The sequence below is a fragment of the Podarcis liolepis genome, assembly GCF_965112155.1.
Source record: "Podarcis liolepis genome assembly, chromosome: 7".
Taxonomy (NCBI): domain Eukaryota; kingdom Metazoa; phylum Chordata; class Lepidosauria; order Squamata; family Lacertidae; genus Podarcis; species Podarcis liolepis.
In genome coordinates, this window is record NC_139561.1 from 65,087,944 (window position 1) to 65,110,280 (window position 22,337).

Genomic DNA, 22,337 nt, shown 5'->3' on the forward strand with positions numbered 1-22,337 from the left:
ACTTTCCAAAATTTGAGGTGAGAAATATGTGCAGGCCTGCATTCTACATTTTTGGCCCCAGTTATAGGCAGGGACCCAAACAACTACTTTGGGTTTCTCAAAGGCTTTTTATTTTTTTGAACAGCAATTTGACATACACAACTCCGACCTCTTCCAAAAGTCCTTTCATTTAAAAAAATGGCTTGCCATGTGGGATGAAGGGACTGTTGCTTGAGAACTACGACCCCAAAGACTCCCTGGGAACACATATCTGCCTGTGGAATTACAGCATCTCCTATAATTTTACCTTCCCCTGTTTGAAACGGCTTCATGGATTACGATCTTCCTTCTCTTTGGAGATAATGGTTCACGGTGTCTCTCTCCAAACTCCAAAATGCCTGTTAATTGCCGTCACAAAATTAATGCCACATCTAGTTTGCCCCTAAGATAAATGCTTGCATTTAAAGAGAGCCAGTGTGGTGTAGTGGTTAAGAGCGGTCGTCTCGTAATCTGGGGAACCGGGTTCGCGTCTCCGCTCCCCCACATGCAGCTGCTGGGTGACCTTGGGCCAGTCACACTTCTTTGAAGTCTCTCAGCCCCACTCACCTCACAGAGTGTTTGTTGTGGGGGAGGAAGGGAAAGGAAAACGTTAGCCGCTTTGAGACTCCTTAAAGGGAGTGAAAGGCGGGATATCAAATCCAAACTCTTCTTCTTCTTCTTCTAAATGGCAAGCTTATATTTTAAATGGAAAGAGTGCTCTGCCTCTGCTCTTGCTTATGCAGGCTGCCATGCACATATATTACGCACACATATTCCAGCATTGCTCTTCCCCTGCCCCCCCCCCTAACAGCTCAGGGTAACTGAGAAATGGAACCAAGGAAGCCCAGAGAAGGGGTTTCTTTGGTTCTCTGAAAGCATCCTGTTGTGTTCTGCAGCACACAGTCAATGGGCTGCAGTTTGGAACACAATGTTTGGAGCAGGGGTGGGGAAGGTGGAGAGACCTGGCTTCTCTCCCTAGCCGTAAATCACTAGGGGCAGGCAGGTATAATCTAGGGAGGACAGATGCAAAAGAGGGCAGGGCCCCTGCACCTTTAATACCTACATCTGCTGAAATCACCTGGATTTTTAAAGAGTTGCTTTAAGCTGCCCTCTTTTTGCATCTGGCTATCCTAGGAAGGGTGGATTTGATTTAAATCACAATTTAAATCACTAGTCAGTAATACTTGATTTAAATCTTTTTTTTTATAGAAAGACTCGTTCTTTCTGGTATAATCTTAATATTCACAACCAGGTGAAGGTTTCATTTTTTGTAATAATAAATTTTCAGAGTAGTTTTTAGAGTTATATCAAAAATTACTGATTTGGTTATACTACTAGAAATGCATAGAGAGATGATTATGAACTTATTGTGAGGTTTAATAAGTTAATTGTTTATAGTTGGACAACTTTTCTGCTGTGCTTTAATGGAAGGAGAAAAATAATCATTTCCTTAATAACAATTTAAACAATTTATTTAGCTGAAACAATAACATTATAGCATATGTATCCATGTTTGATAACTGGTGTGGTTAAACAATTAAAAACAACTTTAGACTTGAGTTTTAGCACACATGAAAAACTTAAAACAAATCCTTCTTTCCTGATGAATAGCCTTTGGACTATAGTGCAACTTAAATAGAAAACTATATTCAGAAAGATTTTTTCCTCCAAAATCATTGTATTTTAAAAATCTGATTTAAATTTTTAAAAATCTGATTATTATTATTTTTAAAAACCACACTGATTTTTATCCACCCTGATCCTAGGTAAATCTCTGAGACGAAGGTGTTCCTTTATGAGTGTACCCATTTACCCACAGTGGGTGCTCCCTTTTGAGACCAGTAGGGCAGAAGATAGGGAGCAGGTAGAGGCAGAGCCAACTATTTCTGGTTTTGTCCCTGTGCTTTTCCTGAGACTAAGGAGGAAGAAGCAGATTGATTGCAAGAAGGCGGGCAGGTGCAGGCAGACTGCGTTTGGTGGGGCAATGCTTTGGTTCCCCTAATGGAGCCGCCTCAGCTGCCATTTTCACTGGAAGCAACGCCTCCCTCTCCCCCTGAAACTAGTCAGTGTTGTCTTTGCAAACAAGGATCTCACCTGGAGCTGCTGTTTGTCTGGTGCACAGGCTCCTGAGCAGAGCCATAGCTAGGTTATCTTGCGCCTTTGGCAGAACGTCCAGATTGCGCCTCCTAGCCATGGACAAATGAGCTCTTCTTTCCGCCTCTCCTCCAGCCAGTTTTGCGCCCCCCCCCCGCCTTGCTTGCGCCCCTGGCGGGGGCCCACCTCACCACCCCCTCACTGCGGCCCTGCTCCTGAGATGGCGCAATCTCCTCCCAAGTGACAGTATTATTAAGACCACAAATGCTCAGGAGGCATGTGCTTCACAGCAACATACAGGCAGCCATCGATTTAGACGCATCAGACACGTGTGTGCGTTGCGCCAAACCCAGACGTGACCTAAACCCATCACAAAAGCGTCACCGAAAGGGGCGTTTGCAGGCTTTCTCGAGGTGTTTCAAATAGATGCGATTTCACTTGAACGTGTGGCGCCTTGGAACGTAAGCTGTGCTGTAAATTGGGAGTTGCCTGCACTGGTAAGTTTTCGGCCTCTCATCTCTTTCAACTTGCCTTGCAGGGAGCAGAGAGGAAAATGCGGGACGATGAGCGCAAGCAGTTCAGGAGGAAGGGAAAATGCCTGGACGCCAATAACAATGGTGAGTGAGTGGAAGGGGGCGAGGAAGCTGGTGTGGGCCCTGTATATATAAACGCTGCCTTCAGGGGAGGGTGTGTGAGGTCATGTGCTGCCGGCAGAGTGCGCTTCGAATGCATGGTGCGCAGGATGGCCCGGGGAGTGAGATGCCTGGTGATTAGGACCCTCAGCTGCAGATAACCCACTTCCCTCTGCTTGCCAGAGAGGCCTCTGCCGCAACAGTCCCTTGCCTTAGGGGGTTGCAAAGAGGAAGAAGGCAAGGGCAATCTAGCCTTAGTCCCTGACCGGAGAAGGATCAAGCACTGCAGGGAAATTGCTCTGTCTTCATCCCAGCAAAGAGCAGCTGGCGGGGTCAGCTCAGCCTGGCCCTAACTGGATTTCAAGGGTTGTTTTTACAAACGCGCCTCTTTCGTTTTTATTTATTTATTTACTCATGGGATCTATATGCCCTGACACGTGCCCTCTGGGAAGCTTACAAAACAGTTCCACGTTCAAAACAGAATTAACAGCATGTCAAATAAAAACAGCAATAAAAACTACAGAAAGGTGGAAGAAGAGCAAACGAGTGTGGCAAGATAAAAATAGCAGCTAAAACCAGTGATTGAGATCCTTAAAATACTACTAAAAGCTCCCGGCGGACTTTGCCTGGCGCCTAAAAATTAGCAACGGACGTGCCTGGTGAGCATGCCTCAAGTCGAGAGTTTTGCAATTTGGGCACCGCTGGAGAGAGGCTGTGGCTCAGCCGGAGAACATCTGCATTGCACGTAAAAGGACACAGATTTGATCCCTGTCATCCCAAAGTAGGGTTGGGGAAGACCCCTCCCTTGAAACCTGGATAGCCACTGGCAGTAGGTGTCAATAGTATGCAGCCTAGGACTGGGTCTGATCCACTGGCTCAACTACTTCAGCACTGATGAGCCATTGGTCTGACATAATCAGAGGCTGCATCCATACATTTAATGTGCATTTTAAGTACCTTACTTGGCTTCCTCCAGAGAATCTAGCTGCAGTTTACTGCTCACAGAGCTATACTTCTAGCACCCTTCACAAACTACAATTCCCATGATTCTTTTTTTTTTTTTTTGAGGGGGGTATTTTGAATGTTATTCAGATGTGCTGTGTGTATGGAGCCAAAGACAGCTTCCAAAAGTGGGGGACCAATGAGAAGAAGATCTCAGCTGAATGAGATATCTCTTCATTTTGGCACTGTCAAGCTGATCCCTATCCTCTGGCTTCCACTCCCCCCCTCCACTCCCTTTCTCTTATAAGTCTAGTCTCTGAGATTGTAAGCTCGAAGGCAGGGCAGGTGTCTTCATTTTGATTTGTGTGTGGCACCTAATTACTGTAGGCGCTCTAGAGGTTATTATTATTAATAATAAGGTGAGACAGAAACTCTTATGCTCTATTCTGGACTTTTTTATGTTCTTCAGACACATCTAATCATTCTTGTCTGAAAATTAGATTGTGAAAATTGCAGAAACTTGCTTTCCAGAAACAGTGTCCAGGCCATCTCTCAGTTAAATAGTTCCCCAAAGGCTTTTTTTGTTATTATTTCAGAAAGCTCTGTGTGTGTGTGTGTGTGTGTGTGTGTGTGTGTGTGTGTGCTGATTGATCAGATTGTGTTAGTGTTGCATGAAGTCTGAGACTTCTACTTTGGGTCTTCGTTTTGGCTTTGTTTTTTGTCTGTTTCTATTGATGGAATTTGGTCTTTTCCATTTGAATTCCCTCCCCCCCCCCAACCTCATTGGTTTTTAAAAAACAATTCTCAGCCACCTTGTGGGATTTTATAAGTGCAGATTTTGAAGGATGAGGATGCTGCAGTTTGAGTATTTCCTTCGCTGCTTAGCTGCTTTTAACCAAAGGGAAAGCCATTGGGAGGGTGCTCATAGGTCCCCTCTGTCTTGTCCAGTCTTCCTCAACCATGTGCCTTCCAGACATTTTGGCCGGGGCTGATGAGTGTGTGTTCCAAAGCAGCTGGAAGGCAAAAGATTGGGGAAGGCTGGTCTTGTCCTAATCTTGCAAACTGAGGCATTCATTACTTAGAATCATAGAACTGTAGAGTTGGAGGGACCCTGAGGGTCATCAAGTCATGCAATGCAGGAATCTCAGCTAAAGCACCCATGGCTTGGATGAGTCTCCGCCACTCCCCTCCTTGATGAGTCTCTATAGCAACAAACATGGTGGAAAACTAAGTTTCTCTTCTTCCTTCCAGGTCTGAAAAGCTGTTTGGTTTCGGGCTTCCGAGGCAACGAAATCACGTATCTCAAGCCACAGGCTGACTTGGAAACCCAGCCCGTCCTGTTTATTCCAAACGTCCACTTTTCAAACCTCCAGAGATGTGGAACGGTAAGTCCCCCTTACCATAGCCAGCCCATCCATGAGACACCAAGGAGAGGTGGCTGTGGCAACTTCTGGGTTCTGGAGAAATCTTATGAGAGCTGTGTGAGGCCTCCACACGATCTCATGGGGCTCTCATGTGATCTTGAGCTGTTAACATACAATTGTGCTGGAACCAGGAAGTTGCAGCCATGTGACCCTGGTAAGCAGGGCCAGCACGTGGGCAGGGTAGCACCTTCCTGTTTCACCTCAGGCAGCAAAATGGGACAGGCTGCCCCTGCCCCTTACAGCTCCTGCTGCATGTTGCCTTCAAATACCTCTTAAGGCAGTGAAGCATCCTGCTGCTACAGGAATGGAAGGAAGCCACCATTAATGATGCCATTATCTTAATTTATTTTAGGCATCGAGACTCAATTTTGGTTTATTTCAAAGGAACCTATCAATTGCAAGAGTAGGGATTTTGGGAGAAGAGGCATGCTGTTTTAATTGGGGACGGGGAACCTGCGACCCTTCAAACGTAGTTGGATTCCAGCTCCGATCATCTCTGGCCATTGGCCAATGTTGGCTGGGGCTGATGGGAGTTGGAGTCCCACAACATCTGGAAGGCCACAGAATCCCAGCCTTGGTTTAAACGCTGCACTGTAAATTGTGTGTGAAGCAAAAAAGAGATACAGTAGTGCAATGCATAACATCAAGAAAGTGACTGATTAAGGGCAGTTCTACCCCCCAGACTTCTGTTCTTTTTTTAAAAAAAGAAGAAGTAGTATTTCCCCTCTCCCTGGAAACCCTGGGAACTTAATTGTGTAATAGAGCTCCATGACAGAACTTGTCATGTCCTGAAAATGCAATTCCCAGCATTCTGTGGGGGAAGCCATAAATGATAAACTGGTTTAAAACTAAACCTAAGTTTGTAGTGTAGATATCCGCTCACTGTCTGTCTAGGGATACCTAGCAAGGAAAGTGCAGGCTTTGAGGAGGAATTTAAAAGTCAAAATGGATTCATATAAAGATGTGAGGAGATTAGAGAGCAGGAGTGCAGAGTGTCGGGCCACAGAAGCACAATTTAAGCAGGGGAGGGAGAGGATTGAAAAGTCTACTCTCAGATAGGTTCATGATTACATTGCAAAAGCAGGGTGCTGTGGGACTGTTCTATTTTCTGGATGTTGTTCTTAAACCTCACTGTAACCATAACAACATTATGAATACAAAGTCAGTTACCCCCCTTTTTTAAGCCAAGGAATCAGTACCTTGGGCATGCATATCTAATAAGTACACCCCATTTATCTTTTTAATTATCACATAGGCTGGTATTCAATGCTAGTCCTACTCAGAGTAGACCCACTGAAGTTAATAGATGGGACTAACTTAGATTCATTACTTTCAGGGGATCTACTCTGAGTAGGACTTGGGTGAATACAACCCACAGCCTGAAGCAGATTTCCTTCTGAGAGGCCACAATGCTTTTGCCCCAAAAAGTTTGGGGCATTTTTAATCTCAAAGTACTAAAGCGTCTCTCTCTTCTTTTTTTCCAACAGGCATTACCCACCGCTGGTGTTCCACATGACTCTAGCAGGTACAAAATATGCATTCATCCCCCCTTTGGCTCACATGTCCAAGATATTATTGCATAATTAGACAGCCCAGTGGCCCTATTCCCACTTCCCATTTTGATTTTATTTCTGTCCCATCTTTCTCTGGGAGTCTTGTCCAGGCCACATAACTAGGCCTTTGATCCAGGCACTGACCAAACCCAGACCCAATTAACCACAGAAAGTTTGCTGTATCAGCTGCTTTCAGCCCTGCAAAGTTATCTGGAGTGAGAATCCCATTGAAACCAAATGAACAGGAGCTATGCTGAAGTGCTGTGAGACTGAGGGTAAGGATATATATGCTGGGTTGTGTCCAAACAAGTTCTACTCAAAGTAGACCCATTGAAATGGATGAACCTAAGTTAGTCATGGTAATTAACTTCAGTAGGTCTACTCAGAGCAGGACTTGTACCATGAACTCTGCTACAACCTAGCATTCCACAAGGAAATGGTTGGAGATGCAGGAAGAATGCTCAGCATCATCAGTGTCCTTACCTGTTGGGCAATGTGAGGAATTGGATTTGGGGTGGCAGAGAAGGAGACCAGAGGGACCCTCTCCATGGGGCACAATCCACTAGGACATTTTCTGCATTGGCCCTGTGGAAATGAATGAAAGCTGTGTTTTTGTTGTTCTTTAACAATGCATCAGTACTGACATTTGAACCACTTGTTTCTGAATGTTGGTGCCCATCCTGGAATCTTCTGAACTTTCATTTTCCTCACTAAGGTTGCCTTTAAAGAGGAGCTGCCCTTCCTTTCCTGATGAATTTGACCCTTTAGCTTCAAAGCAAGCCAAAGAGGAAGACCCTCAACGAGGTAATATTGCTCTCAGAGATTACACACACAAATACCCCCACCCCAACACCAAGCCAGAGACAAAGAAACAACAACCTCAGGTGGAACAGATAAGGAAAGAGCCTTGTGGGCTTACAAAATGTGAGGGAATAAACAGCAAGTGCCCATGAAAAATGGCGCTGAAGGCAAGGCCCAGAAAGGAGATCTCCACTTGAGGATCTTATCATAGGGCAACTTGGTGGGGTGAAGGACAACTAATTGGCACTTCCAAAGTCTCAGCAGACTGAGAAGAGGAGCTCTATTTTTAATATAGCTGTACACACATTGCCATTTACCGTATTTTTCCATGTATAACATGCCCCCATGTATAAGATGACCCCTATTTTGGGAGACTCCAAATTAAGGAAATGAGGGGGCGATTGCCCACAGTTGTTGAGCTTTTTTTGAGGGGTTGCCAAAAAACGCTCGCCAAAGCAAGCCACCAATCATCCTCCAGCAGCCGCCAATCACCTGCCCAATTGCCGCAGCAGCAGCCAATCACCAGCAGGCATTGCCTCACGCACCAATTCACCCGCCTAATCACCGCCGACAATCTCCTGCTCATGGCTGCAGCCAATCGCCCGTCCCCCATCTGCACTATCTGTGTATGGAGAAACATTGTCTAATACATGGAAAAATACGGTACTGACTCCAGCGTGCTCCCAACACTGGTGTTTGAAGCCGGATACACACGACATTACCCACAATCCATATCTATCCTGTAGTTTCCTGAGAAATACTGCTGCTTGATGCGATTTCTCTCAAACCAGCTTCTATCCAGTTTGAAAGCCTAAGCTGCATTAACTGAGGTGTGTACATTTGAGACAGCTATTGTACCTGTGCAGATGACAACACATGCACAGATAACAGCTTCATAGAATAGGAGCTTGGGGGGGGGGAGTTGCAAGTGTGGGGAAACCAATCGGGTAAATGTGCATTGGGTGAAGGCATCCACACCGATTCTCTGGTGTGTAAAGCACCGTATAAATGCAACTTAAAACACAGTGTGCGGAACGGGGAGACAACCGCACTGCGTTTTAAGCCAGTAATATGTACATAGCCTTAATTTCATAAGAAACGATAGTATAGATATAAATTGTGGCTACCGCTGTGTGTACATCGCATCCAGAAACAGTGGCGAGAGAGCACTGGATGCAGAGTAAATATATGTATATATGTAGCCTCTGCGTGGTTAGAAATGACCAACTCTTGAAGGCTGAGCCGACATGTGACAGCTGTCTGTTTCATACATTTCAGTCTTGCTCTATGTACGAAGAGAATCGGAGGAGGTTTTTGATGCTCTCATGCTGAAGACGCCAGACCTCAAAGGCCTGAGGAATGCTGTAAGTTTCCCCCCATCTCTCCCCCACCCCCCACCGGTCATCTCTGCTACATAAAATTTACTAGGCTACCCAATGAAGTAATAGTAAAAACTTTGTGGGGGGGAGTTGTTGCATTTATATCCCGCTTTTCCTGCAAAGAGCTCAAGGTGGCATAAATGGTTCTCCCCCTTCCCCATTTTATCACCTCAACAATCTTGTGAGGCAGGTTAGGCTGAGAGACAGTGACTGGCCCAAGGTCACCCAGTGAGATTCATGGCTGAGTGGGGATTTTGAACCTTAGTCTCCTAGATCCTAATCCAACATTTTAAACCCCTCCACTACATGACATGCAGGGCCTTCTTCTGCAGAATCTCCATTGGAAGAGCTAAGAGCTACTTTAACGTCCCAGCAGGCCCAGTGAGGCTTGTGGAGAAGATTTTGTGTTGCTCAGTATAAGAAGGGCGTAATGAGGCTTTTCTGCCTTGGTCAGTCAAAGGTCGTGGGCCAGCACTGATGCCAGTAGTGTAGTGCAATCACTTTTGGGGTGTTATATTTGAATGCATGTTGCATATTGGATTACAATATGCCTGTTCTGACCTTGACAAGTATGGGGGCTCTTTTACACAATGCAGAAAGTTACAGCCAACTACAGCCCCCTGCCAAGTGCATCTTTTTGTTGGTGTTGTTTTAATGATGATGACTTTCATATTTCGCACTGTTAAACGCCCCTTCTCCAATCAGTTTCCCAGGTGGAGAAAGTTTTTCTGGTCAGGCTTTTCTCCTCTGCACCTCACTTCCTTTCCCTTGGGCTGGCTGGAAACTCTCTCTCACTCCCACTGTCCCCTCCCCGCTTCTCAGTGTTTGCAGAGCACACAATGCGAAGCATATTTCTGTGATGTCTATCAGCACCATTCCTGATAACCCCAGCTCTTCTTTGCTGAGGTGGGGAATAAAGCAAACAATCGTCTGAAATTATCTGATAGCCATTTTTTATGGCTGTGCTTGTGTGTGTGTGTGTGTTGGTTTTGCACACTTTTACACTGGAAAAAAGCAAACAGCACTTTGGAGGGGGGGAAATATCAATTTACAGAACCGCCTTTGGGAAAGCATCAGAAAAGGGATTGCAGTAGAGAGGCTTGGGCTGCTCCCAAATAATTATTTTCATTTTAATCTTATCCTCAGATTTATATACTGCTTTGCTACCAAAGCTATTGAAACGGTGTACAATAAAATAAAAATGCAGAAGATTACAAGCTCAGTAGGTCAGGGATCCCAGCATTGCCTGTAGTGATTCCCTTTATTGCTAGAACATTATCCACTGGGGGGATGCCTCTGGTAGGGTATTGACAGGATATTATTTTTCTCCTCCAGATTTCAGAAAAATACGGTCTGCCTGAAGAAAGCATCTATAAAGTCTATAAAAAATGCAAGCGAGGGTAAGTGATGGCCCATCCATGTTTACTTTGGTTTGCTCCACTCTGGTTTGCTCCACTCTGTGACTTTCTGCACTGTAACATAGACAGTAGGTGCTGTACTAGAAAACAGGCAAGACATGGGAGTAGTCCTTGAGTATGCAGGCTTTAGAAACCAACAGAACTCCTTACCAGCCTTCAGTGCTGTTGTGCTACTGGTTCTGAGGAAGAGTTCTGTGCACCTCCATGAAGAACATAAGTCCATGCTGGATCAGACTAATGACCTATCTAAATCCAGGACCCAGATTCCCACAGTGGCTAACTCATGCAGGTAACTGCTGTCTCCTGCTGCTGTTCCATGGTAACTAGCATTCATCCTCTAGGTATCAAAGAGCCATCATGATGACTATAGCTGTAACTATAGTACAGCAGGCTTTTGTCTGTAGAGAAATATTATCCAATAAAGGTCAGGGCTGTTTTGAGCATGGTGGCAGGTAGTGCTTTTGTCCATGACCAAAACCTGATAGATCATCACTGGCCGTTTTCTAGTTGGGGGCGGATGTGCAAGACCCGCCTTTTATCTGTATAGTTGTGTTCTTTGAATTTCATTGGTTATAGCCACCTGTCAGGAATTCTTCCATTGTGATTCCTGCATTGCAGTGGGTTGGGCTGGATGATCCTTGGGGTCACTTCCAACTCTACAATTCTATGATTTCTGCATTTGTTTTAATTGATTTTGATGAAAGTCACTTTAGGTCACTTTTGTGAGGAGAGTCATCATTTAGGGAGGGAAGTAATTTTGGCCCAGATCAGATTGCCTAAAGGAAGGTTGGGGATACATCATCATCATCATCATCATCATCATCATTATTATTATTATCCTGTCTTTCCCCAAAAACTGGGACTCAAGGTGGCTTATAAAAACTAAAACAAACACGGATGAAACAAAGAAAGCTAAAAACATATAAAAGATAATAGTTTCAATGTAATTAACTATAATAGAATTAAAACAATGTAAAACAAATCTATAAAATCTAGTAAACAAAGTGAGTAAAAACAACACAACACAGCGTGAATGAAAGCCCTTTCCTTAAAAGCGACCACTTCCCAAAGCCCTGCAGGAATAACAGTGGGAGAACAATAAGGGGAGAGCCAGTCTAGCTTCTCTAGGAAGAGAGTTTCAAAGTATGGGAGTGGCCACCAAAAAAGGTCCTCTTCCACATTCCCACCATGTTGCCACTCAGGCCCCTCTCTGGCCCTCAGTACTCTTTCCCCAGGCCAAACCCTCAGAAGCCCTGCCCAACACTTTCCTAGAGTGCTGAGTGCCTCGCTGAGAAGTATCCTGAAACTGGGATATAATGCCTCTTGCTTGCCTGGATGGAGAAATGGGTGGTGGTGGGTAGAAACTACTGGCTTTTGCGTAGCTGGTATGTAGCCTAGGGTCAGAGGTAAGAGGGACATCTGCTGCCCCACCCACTTTGACTCTTGCCCTACCCACTTTTTGTTCTGCCCATGGCTGGCCAACAAAGGAATGCAGCCCTCAGGCTGAAATAGGTTCCTGATCCTTGGGAGCCCTTGGAAAAAGCCAGATGCAGAAGGTCTGCCCATGTCTGTGGGGCGTACAAGGCCTAGCAATCCTGTTGGCTTCTCAGTAGTATGGCCAGATTATCCTATGGAAAAGGAATTACCAAGAAGTGTGTGTATATGTACACAAGTGGAATAACCTGGCTAATTTGTTGGGTATTTTGTTATCTCCCAAGGTAGTTGCCTGAGGTCTCAGCAGGTTTAGCTTATCTCAATCACCAGGGCACCAGTGTTTGTTTCTCAAAGCTAGCAGGGTCAGAGTAACCCTCTGACTCCTAGTGGCAGATGACACTGGAACAATGCAGTCTTGGATGGAAAGTGTGTGTCTGTGTGTGATCCCACCAGGGTGACTAATTTTGGTACAGATACAGCACTTAGTTGTTTTAGATGCTATCACCCAAGCTGGAGCACCTGAAGCTCAAATTCAATGGACGTTGCCTGCAGTCAGGGACATTAAACTCTGTGAGATCTAATACTGTGACTTTTTGGCTAAAACAGAAAACCAAGAGCCAAATATGGGGGCAAAATGAGGCTAATCTTCACCCAGGTCGAAGATCCAGTTTGGCGCCCCCCCCCATACGCATTTGCATACACACGCACACAGGCTGGCAGCCCCAATGGCTCCCCTCTAGAGGTTTCACCTGGGGCAAAAAACCTGGCTAGCCCCCACATAGCTATAGCTCTGCCAAACAGCTGGCCTATACGCTGTTACACTCATCACTAGGATCAATGCCTCCACAATGAGTTTACATATAATTTGAGCACCTCTTGCCTCTTAATTTGGGGGTGCCGGATACCCCACTCCACCTCAACTGTAGCTACCAGCAGAGACAGAACAATTAGCTTAACCAATGTGACCTTGGGGGAGGTGCGAGGACTGTCTTGCCTTGTGCCCCAGCTTTCTGCCTCAAGCCCCATTGGAGGATTTTGGGTACTGTAGTTTACCCCTCACGAAGTTACCATTCCCAGCAAGCCTTAACAAACAACAATGTCAGCTTAATCAAACAATGTTGGATTTCTGAATGTTAACTGTGAACCCTGGTTTTGATGTATTAATTACTCGGTTTGTGGGCGGGGCAGGGAGAGAGCTACAAAATGCAGGCTTCACCCTACAAAAAGATTACACAACCTTACAGATGGTTTGGAGGGTATCCCAGATTTTGGGGGGTTCATAGTTAATGAAGCCAACAGTGTTGATAACTTATATGATGGGGTGGAGGAATGCGCTTTGAATGTGCCTTAAAGGTATAGCTGTGTATGCAGCCTCAGGTAACTGATTTGTGTTTGGGGCCTAGCAATCTCTACGTAACAACCCCCCCCCCCCCGCTGAACAATAGAGCAGCTTCCCTGCTGGGCTTAAGGATCTTTCGCATTCCACCTTGCCATTTCAGTCTGGGAGAAGACAAAAGAAATAGATCAGGGGGGGGGGCTAGACTGTTGCTAATCTTTTTTTGCTCTTGCCCACCTGCCCCATGTTGTAAGACAAGGAGCAAGTTTAGCATGTTTGTCATGGGGCGGCTGACCCTTCCTTCCCCTTTCTCCTAATCTTGTTGTGTCTGGAAAACTGCAGCTCTTTCTAGCCCATGGTAGGGACAGGAGAGTTCTGTTGCTGTTGTCCCCTGGGGTTTTGTAGGAAAAATAAGCTTTGTTATTTTTGCATGGTGCTGCACTGAATTCCTCATGGCACCAGACCCTGGTTTCCAGAGAAGTAGATTCTATGTTCCTCGGTTGCAGCAAAAATAACACAGTCTTAAAGTCTTTTTTTATTATTATTGTATAAACTTTGATGGGCAATATGTGTAAATCTTTGTGTACTGGAGTCCACTTCATCAGATGCATGGAGTATTGGAAGGTATACATAGCTACACACACACACACACAGAGAGAGAGAGAGAGAGAGAGAGAGAGAGAGAGAGGGAGGAAAAAGGTTAGTTGTGAAGTAGTCAGGGGGGACATGTAAGAAATTCAGAGTGATCACTGTTTTAAAACTTACTTGTATATAAAATTATTACCGAGACCATTCACAGTGCTGTGTTGATGATGGTATGTACACACCATACATTTCAAGCACATACACACAAATCCTGGGGACTGCGGTTTACTCTTTAAAGAACTACAATTCCTCATACCTGTAACAAACCATAGCTCCAATGATTCTTTGGGGAGAGGATGTTACTTGATGTAAATGTTTTAATTGTTATAATGCTTGTGGGATTGCTGGACTGGGCACCTTTGGAAGGAAGGACAGGATATAAAATTAATAAATAAAAGTGAACATTTAGTGAACATTCAACCTGATTAGACAATGTTGCATCCAGCAAGTGTAATCCCACACTATCCTGTGCATTTTCAGGAAATGGTTTGGTTATACAAGAAATTCCAATTAGTTTAATCCTGAAAATAGTGACCGTCTGAAAGCACCCTCTGAGTGACATCAACTCTCCCAAATCTCAAGCAGAGGTTTTGTTGGCCCTGTGGTCTGATACCCTTCTGAGTGGAGATGCCAGGGATTGAACCCTGCAACATTGTACCATCTGAAATGGTACAATCCAATAAGGACCATACTATGCATCATTTCTGCCTGTTTGGGTTGTCTTGGATGAGTCCTATACCTCATGAGGAAATAACAGAGTTCCTAGCTTTATGTTTGCCTCCTAATACTAATGCAGATGTAGCCTTACTCTGCATTCTTGAAGACAGAACAGTCTTTCCTCACCTGCTGATTATCCTTTCTTGGCTGGTCCCTCCACATCAGTTAATGGGCAAACATGTGTTTGTGAAATCACATGTTTGATGGAATTAGGTGAAGTTCCAAGCCTAGAGCCCAAAGAGAGGTTTGAGTTTTCCTCTTAGCAATTCTGTGCTCTGAATAGAAATGAGCAAGCTCAGCAAACACAACAGAGACTGGTGTTAAAGGTCTTTCACTTACAAACAAGCTCATTATCCAAATTGCTGTGCAATTAACTGAATTCAAAGTCACAAGCTTATAAATGAAACCACCAAACCCTGACCTGGTCAGCAGCAAACTGAAATGGAAAAAGACCAGCACTCTTGCATGAGATCCCTGGACAACCAACTGCAGCTTTGTGACAGCAGGAAGGTTCAGTACTTCCAACTTGCCCTTGAAAAATCTGCTGCCCCCACCATCATGTCATCATGTCTTCATGAAATGACTCCTCCCTCGCTCTAATAATCCCAATCAAGGAAGAGCTAATATGGCATGATAGCTCGGAATGAGTTGGCAAGTCCTTGGTCCAAGTGGCCAGAACTAGGGTTGCATACACAGCACACATGCAAAGCACATTGGCCTGGCTCACAGATAATGCTAAGCCATTGTTAGTATAGGCAAAGTTTGATGTGTTTCAGCATCTGGAAACTAGCTCAGCAGACTAACCATGGTTTATTTCCTGGCAACAAACCATGATGTGAAGCCATAGTTCGTTGATGACACATGGCTTGTTTTAACTATGGTTTGGTATTCTGCCTGAAGCCAGCAGCCTTATTTAACCATGGTGTGTTTGGCTGCCCTTTACCAAGCTACAGAGGCGTGAAGCAGGAGCATCTTGAAAGCAACTCAAGCTTTGTAGAAACGAGCCATGGCTTGCTTGCTCACCTGTGAGATGGCTTGTGGTTTGTTGAACAAACCTTGGCTAAACCAAACCAAAACTTAGCGCTATGTTAGAAAGGCCACTTTTTAATATTGTATCGTTCCTTCCCAGTTAAGCTTCAGTTGATTATAATCACTGTCATTGATCACATTGGCATTTTGGATGGTGAGCTGGTGTGTGGCTGTGTCAGTCACCCCACCTTATCCTCCCAGCAACCCTGTGAGGTAGGTTAGGCAAGCACAGCTAGCCCAAAGTCATTTGAAGAGTTTCATGGCTGAGCAAGGATTAGAACTTGGGCCTCCAACAAACAGCCTGCCCCTTGCTTCAGATTGGCTCCCAACCAGTGGAGGTTTGCTGCCCTTGTTCCCACAGTTGTTGCCGCATTACATCAAGCTTGGGCCTAGATTGATAGTGGCGCTAGAAGGGAAGCTACTGTAGCCCCTTAAAAAAAAGCACCTGTATGAGCTGGGTGAGGGAAGCCTTTCATCCTGTCAAAGGAGGGTTATCTGACTGACGTGGGTCGGCTTCATCTGCAGAACAGGCAAAGAGGCCCTCCAGTTTTGGAGGGGCAGGTTTTAATTCCATGGGAATGAGCTAGCTGAGGTTTTCCAGAGCGGCTTCTGAAAGAAGCAGCTGTGTCTCTGAACCGCCCCAGGTCCTCCACAAACCGCAGCCCTTCTCCCCTTGCCTGACAGGTGAGGAACATCTCCTCCATTGCCAAACTTTCTCTCCTCTGTTTCCTTGAAGGCCTCCTTGTGAGTGAGATACAATCGAGTATCCCAGGTTCTCCCCCGCACCTCCCAATCAATGCTTGGCAGATGAGCTCATTGCTTTCATTGGACCCAGTCCAGGGCTTGGTCTGAAAAGAGAGGCAAAGCAGCAGAGTTGCCGAGCACTAGAGGGTGTGCCTGATGCAGCCCACAGCTGAGCAGGGCTTTGGAGAAGGGAAAGGAGGCCCTCGGTAGCTTGTGGGTGGTGATGAGAGCATCAGACTGGAGAGAGAATAAGGCCAACGTACATAACTCACCAAGCATGACTAATCAGCCACAATTGTGGCCTGCCAGTTGTTTGAAAAAACAAGAAAACTGGTAAGGCACTTGTAACAGGGAAAAGAAGTGGCTCATTGACTCAGTTGAGACTACATAAAATGTATTCCTGAAGGCAGCTGGATGTTGGAGGGTTCCAGATGGACAGAGGATAGGACTTCTTCACACAGCACAGAATTAAACTATGGGATTTTCTCCCTGAAGAGGTAGTGATGGCCGCTAACTTCGATGGCTTTAAAAGATGGTTAGGCAAATTATGGAGGACAAGGCTATATGTTCTGCCTCCACTGTCAAGAGGCAAAATACCCCAAAATACAAGTTGTGGCAGTTGCAGGTGAGAAGAATGCTGTTGTGCTCAGGTTCTGCGTGTTCAGGCTTCCCATGGGCTGGTCACTGTGAGAACAAGAAGCTGGACTAGGTGGGCCTTTAGCATGATCCAGCAGACCCTTCTTATGATTCTTCCAAAACAGGTTGGGGCTGCCTGCTGGGCTGCTATATGTGGCTGGCAGGCCAGTGGTGGGTGGAGCCCCTTGAGACCAGAAGGGTAGAAGACAGTGGACCCAAACAGTAAATGAAGCCAGAGCCAATGGCAGGTGGTGCTGACTAATTCTCCTCCCCCCATTCTTGCGGTCAGTGTAGCCTTTATAGGAGAAAGAAGCCAGCAACCAATGCAACCCCGGGGACTGGTTATACCTAAGGAGGTAGACAGGTGAGGGCTGGCCAAGGGCATGCTGAGCTTGGTGGGGCAGTAGCACATCAACCCTAATAGATCGGCCTCCACTGGGCCTGGCAAACTGCATCAGACCTAATGGGTAGTAAGCTGTACAAGTCTGGGATGAACACCAGTTCAGGAAGTATCTTAAAGTGCTCTCCAGTGTGATGCTTTGGTGCGGCTGGCTAGATGCTACTCTTTGCTGTGCCAGACAAGGCACACAGACACCAGGTGGCTTATGGGAGCCAGGCACGAGCGCAGAGCACACCTGACTCTCAGACCATTCCACCTGGAAGCTCCCTTTTGTAGCATGTAACCCAGACATCTTTCCTCAGGGGAGAAATTTTGTGCTTTGGAAACAGCAAGAGCGGTAAAATTTATTAGGGGTCGTTATATATAAGCTTTTAATGTTGAATGAAGAGAGTCTCCGGGGTTTGTTTTTTGTTTTTTCTTAAAAAAACCCCAACAACCCCAAAACCACCAGGTACAACATGAGAAAACCCTCTAATTCTTCCGCAGTTACTTGTCCATATAAAATGCCTCTCTCTGTGCACTACAAGGAGAGAGAGAACTGGTTGCAGTTGAGAAATGTAAAATATGACAATAATCTATCCAGTTCCGACTTTATGGGCCTGGGATTTTCCCCCTTGTATCTGAGGCTGGCTGACATTCCTTGAATTGTAGCTTGAAGGGTGTGTATGCTCTATGATTACAATGACTTGTTCCTGGTAGGTAAGAGTTAAACCACATGATGCATGGGAGATCTGTGATCAATTTCCCAGATTTATGTTTACTCAAATAGAGTGCACAGGGCTGCCAATTTGATTGGAGCAAAGGTCCTGGGGCTGTGTGCATAAGTGCGTAGCTCTCTCCCCTCCCATACTATATGTGCAGGGGGACTGTACTCTCACCACCAGCCCTGCACAGAGTAGCTGGGATGGGTATGGGTTTAACTGGAGAAAATAGCACAAGGGGAAAGGTTAAACACTCCACCTCCAAGCACTGGTGCTAGCTACAATCAGATTCAAAGCCCACCATGGTCTCTTCCCATTTCAATAAAAAATAAAGCCAAGAGATCAATTATCAGATCTCCTTTATAATGCTGGTTAGGCAGTAAATGGGTTTTAAGCCCCAAAGTCCATAAATCAAACTTTCATTCATGAAATTATCATTGGTCTTAAACAAGACACTTGTGTACTTAGAAAACATTGAACAACTTTATATAGTCACACACACCCCAAGAATCCTGGGAACTGTAGTTTACCTGTCACACAGCTGCAATCCCTGGCACCCTCGAAAGACTACAGTTCTCAGGATTCTTTGGGCGAAGAACGATGCTTTAAATGTGCAGTGTGGATGTGATTAATGGCTTCTCCAACCAGAACAGAGCAGAAAGTGGTAGCAAGTCATTCCACTATCCATATTATAGTTAAAGAGCATTTGTCATTTGATTGGATACAAGCAAGTGTACATAAGCCATTGGAGAGGCCATTCTCTTCACCCCCTGCCCTCAACAGATGCTTAGTTAAGCTTGCCCTAGAGGGTGGGGTGGGAATTCATTTCTCCTTTCAAAATGGCAGTCAGCCCCCTAAGAGAGAAGTACTATGGCTCTCTGGCAAAGAACATTGTTTTGATCTTATAGTGCAATTCTCCACCTCAGAAAACTGCAGGATTTCCCCATCTTTGAGGGACTTCCAATGGGGAGCTGTTGAAGGATTGGTTGTTGAGCTGAGCCTCTCTGTTCTGCTTCTTTTCCAGAATCCTGGTGAATATGGACAACAACATAATTCAACACTACAGCAACCACATGGCCTTTTTACTTGACGTAGTTGAAGCAGAGGACAAGTTCCAGGTGACCCTCAAGGAGCTCTAAGGACTCAAAAAGGCTACACTTCTGCTGGGAGGCCGCTTGTGAAGCTGAGTTCGATCCACCAGCAAACCATCCCATAGTCAAAACCATCGGCTCAAAGCATTTAACTTGAACGCCCTCCCTTTTGGACGGAGGGAGCAAGAGAGAGACAGAACCTAGGCTCCACATGTGAAGATTGCTTTGAAGATCCATTCTCAGTGTGAATGTGGAACTTCTGTCCGTTGAGGAGTTGCTGTTGTTGTTGTTTTATACTTTATTTTTATTATGATCCTCTGCCAGGCAATCAATACTGAGCTTTTTTACTTTTCCGCACTTAGGGAAGCACCAACTTCTTTCAGGCAGGGCAACGACCCGGTGCCTGTCTTGGCCTCTCTGAACTGCCAAACTAGCAAACAAGAGACTGTCACCATTGCATATGGATATTACCAAATATGCCAACACACAAGCACACGCATAACCTTACATTTTCTCACTGCCTTACTACTTGCCCTTATAACCCTGGATGTAAATACCTGCAAGAGAAGTACCTGGCCAGAGTGACCCTTTTATACATTTCTGATTCCATTTGTTATTTTATAAATATATATATAATAATTATAATAATAATAATATCTATCTCTCTTTCTGTGTGTATATGTATAAATAGTATCTTGTTTTATACTGAACTTGACAATGGAGGAAGGTAGAGCATTTCAAAACCAGGCTGCTTCAGAATTCCCCAGGGTTGTTGTCTTTTTGTTTGTTTTTTTGCTCATTTTTGTAAAAAAAAGTAAAAAAAAAGTGTATGTTATTATTATGGTAATAAAGATTCAAAGACTGAAAGCAAGCTTGGGACAGTGTAAGTATTGAATAGGGGTGGGTTTTTAATTTCTTCAGGAGCATTTTGGAAGTGGGGCAACAAGGAGACCTTGGCTGCTGAGTCTTGCTTCCAGCAAAAATGAAGCTCTGGTAACATTCCGTAGACTGACAATGTGCCTAAGCCAGGCCTCTTCTTCTGGTCCTTTGCGGAAACAGAAGTTGCACCAAGCTGGAGGTGATAGGAGGAGAGCTTCTCAAGGGAGAAGGCTGGTAAAGGTGGTAGATTCATTTGGGCCAGTAGTTCACCAGAGTGGCTGGGGAATTAATAAAAACATTATTATTATTATTATTATTATTATTATTATTATTATTATTATTACTATCATCAAGGGGAAATGGATTAATTACAAATGGGTTGGGCCTTTAAAGCCCCCCTCGTATGCACCCAGCATCATAAGTGACAGGGACTTAGCTGATATTGGGGTATTTTGTGAACATGGTTGACCCCTGTAATTCATTGCCCCATTGGGGTGATGAAGGGCTTTAACCAGATACCTTGTTCATTGAATTGAATTGGCTTTGGGACACAGTCCTGCAGCCAAATCTGACTGGCTGCTGTGTGTTATGTCACTGCATTTATTATGTCGGCCAGGATTGGTTGGAATCACTAAGGAAAGGATGACAGTGGGGTATGGGTGGGTGTGCCTAAGCTGCAAAAGAGAGATAACAATGGCGGGAAAGGCAAACGTACAAAAGCCTTACAATCCCACTCTCACTCCACTTTTGACGGGAAATATACTCAAGCATACAAAGACAAGTTTTCTCTGCCATACCTGGAGATGTCAGGGATTAATATGGGGCCATTTTGCATGCATGACATGTTCATCCTCAAATGTTTCTAAGGGTGCGGCTACTTTCCCTCCCATTGCAAGACCCCATCTGGAAATCAACCTCTAACACCCAGAACAAGCATCATGCACTAAATAAACAAGTTGGACACACACAACTCCTCCTCACAGTGCTGCTATCTGATCCAAATCAGGGCCATACTGCTGCTATTTGCTAAAATTTAGAGGCATGACATCTGATTGTGGATCTGTGTTGTCCTATCTAATTATTTAAAAGTAGGTGGTGTAGGTCACCCACTCATGGCAATCTTTTGTTTCTTGGGAATTACTTGTCAACTGGAAAATCCAGTCCACCATTGGGTGGGTAAGGGGAATGAGAGAGCAGGAAACATTATTTGTTGTGGTGGCGGTGGCAACCTTAGGCCCATCCTTCACTATGCAAAAGGGAAAATGGTGCAGGATTCCTGTGGCCCATAGAGGTTTTGCTGGAGGAGTAAAGATGCTTATTTGTCTTTGAGTTCTGCTATATCACTAGGATGTTGGCCAATCAAGGATTCGAACGGAGCCGCAAGTCACACAACCCTTTCGCCACATCTCAAGCAGGGCACAGATCTATTCAACCCATGTTGTCAAATGACCCTAAACCCCACACTTGCTTCTAGGGAGTGTCACCCATCAGAGGTCAATGCAGAGAGAGGACAGCCTAACTCCCCTGGCTCAATTCACTCAGCTTAGTGGTGGGGCTGAGAGTGGGCTTTAGGGAAAGTTTGGGAGAGTAGCAAATTGCTTTCAAGCAAATCATGTGTGTCCAACGCACATTTCGAAGCATGGGCCTACATTCTTCACTCCTCACCCAGAACCCATTGACACTTTTCTGGAGATTGAAGCATAAACTCCTGAAATGTCAGGGGTGGCAGTGAGTCCTACGGGTGCCCAAGGTTATGTCAAAGAGCTTGTGATTCCAGTGGAATCTGCAGCAGGCAGAGACAGCTGGTTTGGCCCGACCTTAGAGCTGTTTCTCAGCCGCTTCCCCTGCAACATGTGACCAACTGGACATTCAGGGTAAACTTTACCCACATTTCCTTCAAACAGAATGGAGTTAAATTTGTAGGAAAGCTGAGAAGGACTGAGCACACAAACTGTGTTGTCCCCAGTGCAGGATCAGCGCAGAGCTCAGAGCACATTGGATGGCTTCTACCAAGAGGCAGCAGTGTGTGTGACTGCTGCAGAGTAATGGTTATGGGAAGGGTACCTGTGTTGTTTAGATCATTTGGGGCTATGCTGCTGGTTTAAAGAGACTGGGAGAGTAGGAGGAAGTGACAGCCAGGCAGGAGACTTGGAAATTGGCAGACAGCCATTGGCAGTGGAGGCCCCAAGTGACAAGTCAATGGGTAGTGGCAAGAAGAGAGAGAAAAAGAGGTGGGGCAAATTACCTGTTGCTAGTGAACAACCCTACAGGGTTGGCGCTGCTACAGGGTGTCCCCGTTCAGCGCACACCTCCTCCTTGGATTTGTCTAATCTCTCTTTAAAGCCAGTAAAGCCCGCAGCCATCCTGTGCTAGTGAATTCCATTTCTGAAGCACTAAGAAGCAGTTTCTTTCCTCTGTCCTGAATCTACAGCTAATAAATCTCACTAGGTGAGGACACAGGTGG

The 22,337-nt window shown here is 45.3% G+C and overlaps 1 protein-coding gene and 1 long non-coding RNA gene across 2 annotated transcripts in view; one reads left to right on the plus strand and one right to left on the minus strand.

The window, feature by feature from the left end:
- The window catches only part of GRHL3 (grainyhead like transcription factor 3), a 48,480-nt gene extending 28,615 nt beyond the window's left edge, over positions 1–19,865 (plus strand). The window contains exons 10-16 of the mRNA XM_083511812.1: positions 2,651–2,729; positions 4,938–5,071; positions 6,598–6,635; positions 7,379–7,467; positions 8,743–8,828; positions 10,179–10,243; positions 18,928–19,865. Coding sequence (XP_083367938.1) covers positions 2,651–2,729; positions 4,938–5,071; positions 6,598–6,635; positions 7,379–7,467; positions 8,743–8,828; positions 10,179–10,243; positions 18,928–19,042 — 606 coding nt within the window. The 3' untranslated portion in view covers positions 19,043–19,865. The remainder of the gene's footprint in view (positions 1–2,650; positions 2,730–4,937; positions 5,072–6,597; positions 6,636–7,378; positions 7,468–8,742; positions 8,829–10,178; positions 10,244–18,927) is intronic.
- On the minus strand, positions 89–15,071 carry LOC310710781. Its single transcript, XR_014528238.1, has 4 exons — positions 14,335–15,071; positions 10,412–14,290; positions 7,147–7,248; positions 89–377 (listed from the first exon to the last, which is right to left on the minus strand). It is a non-coding gene; the product is annotated as an uncharacterized lncRNA (long non-coding RNA).
- Positions 19,866–22,337: the final 2,472 nt, after the last annotated feature.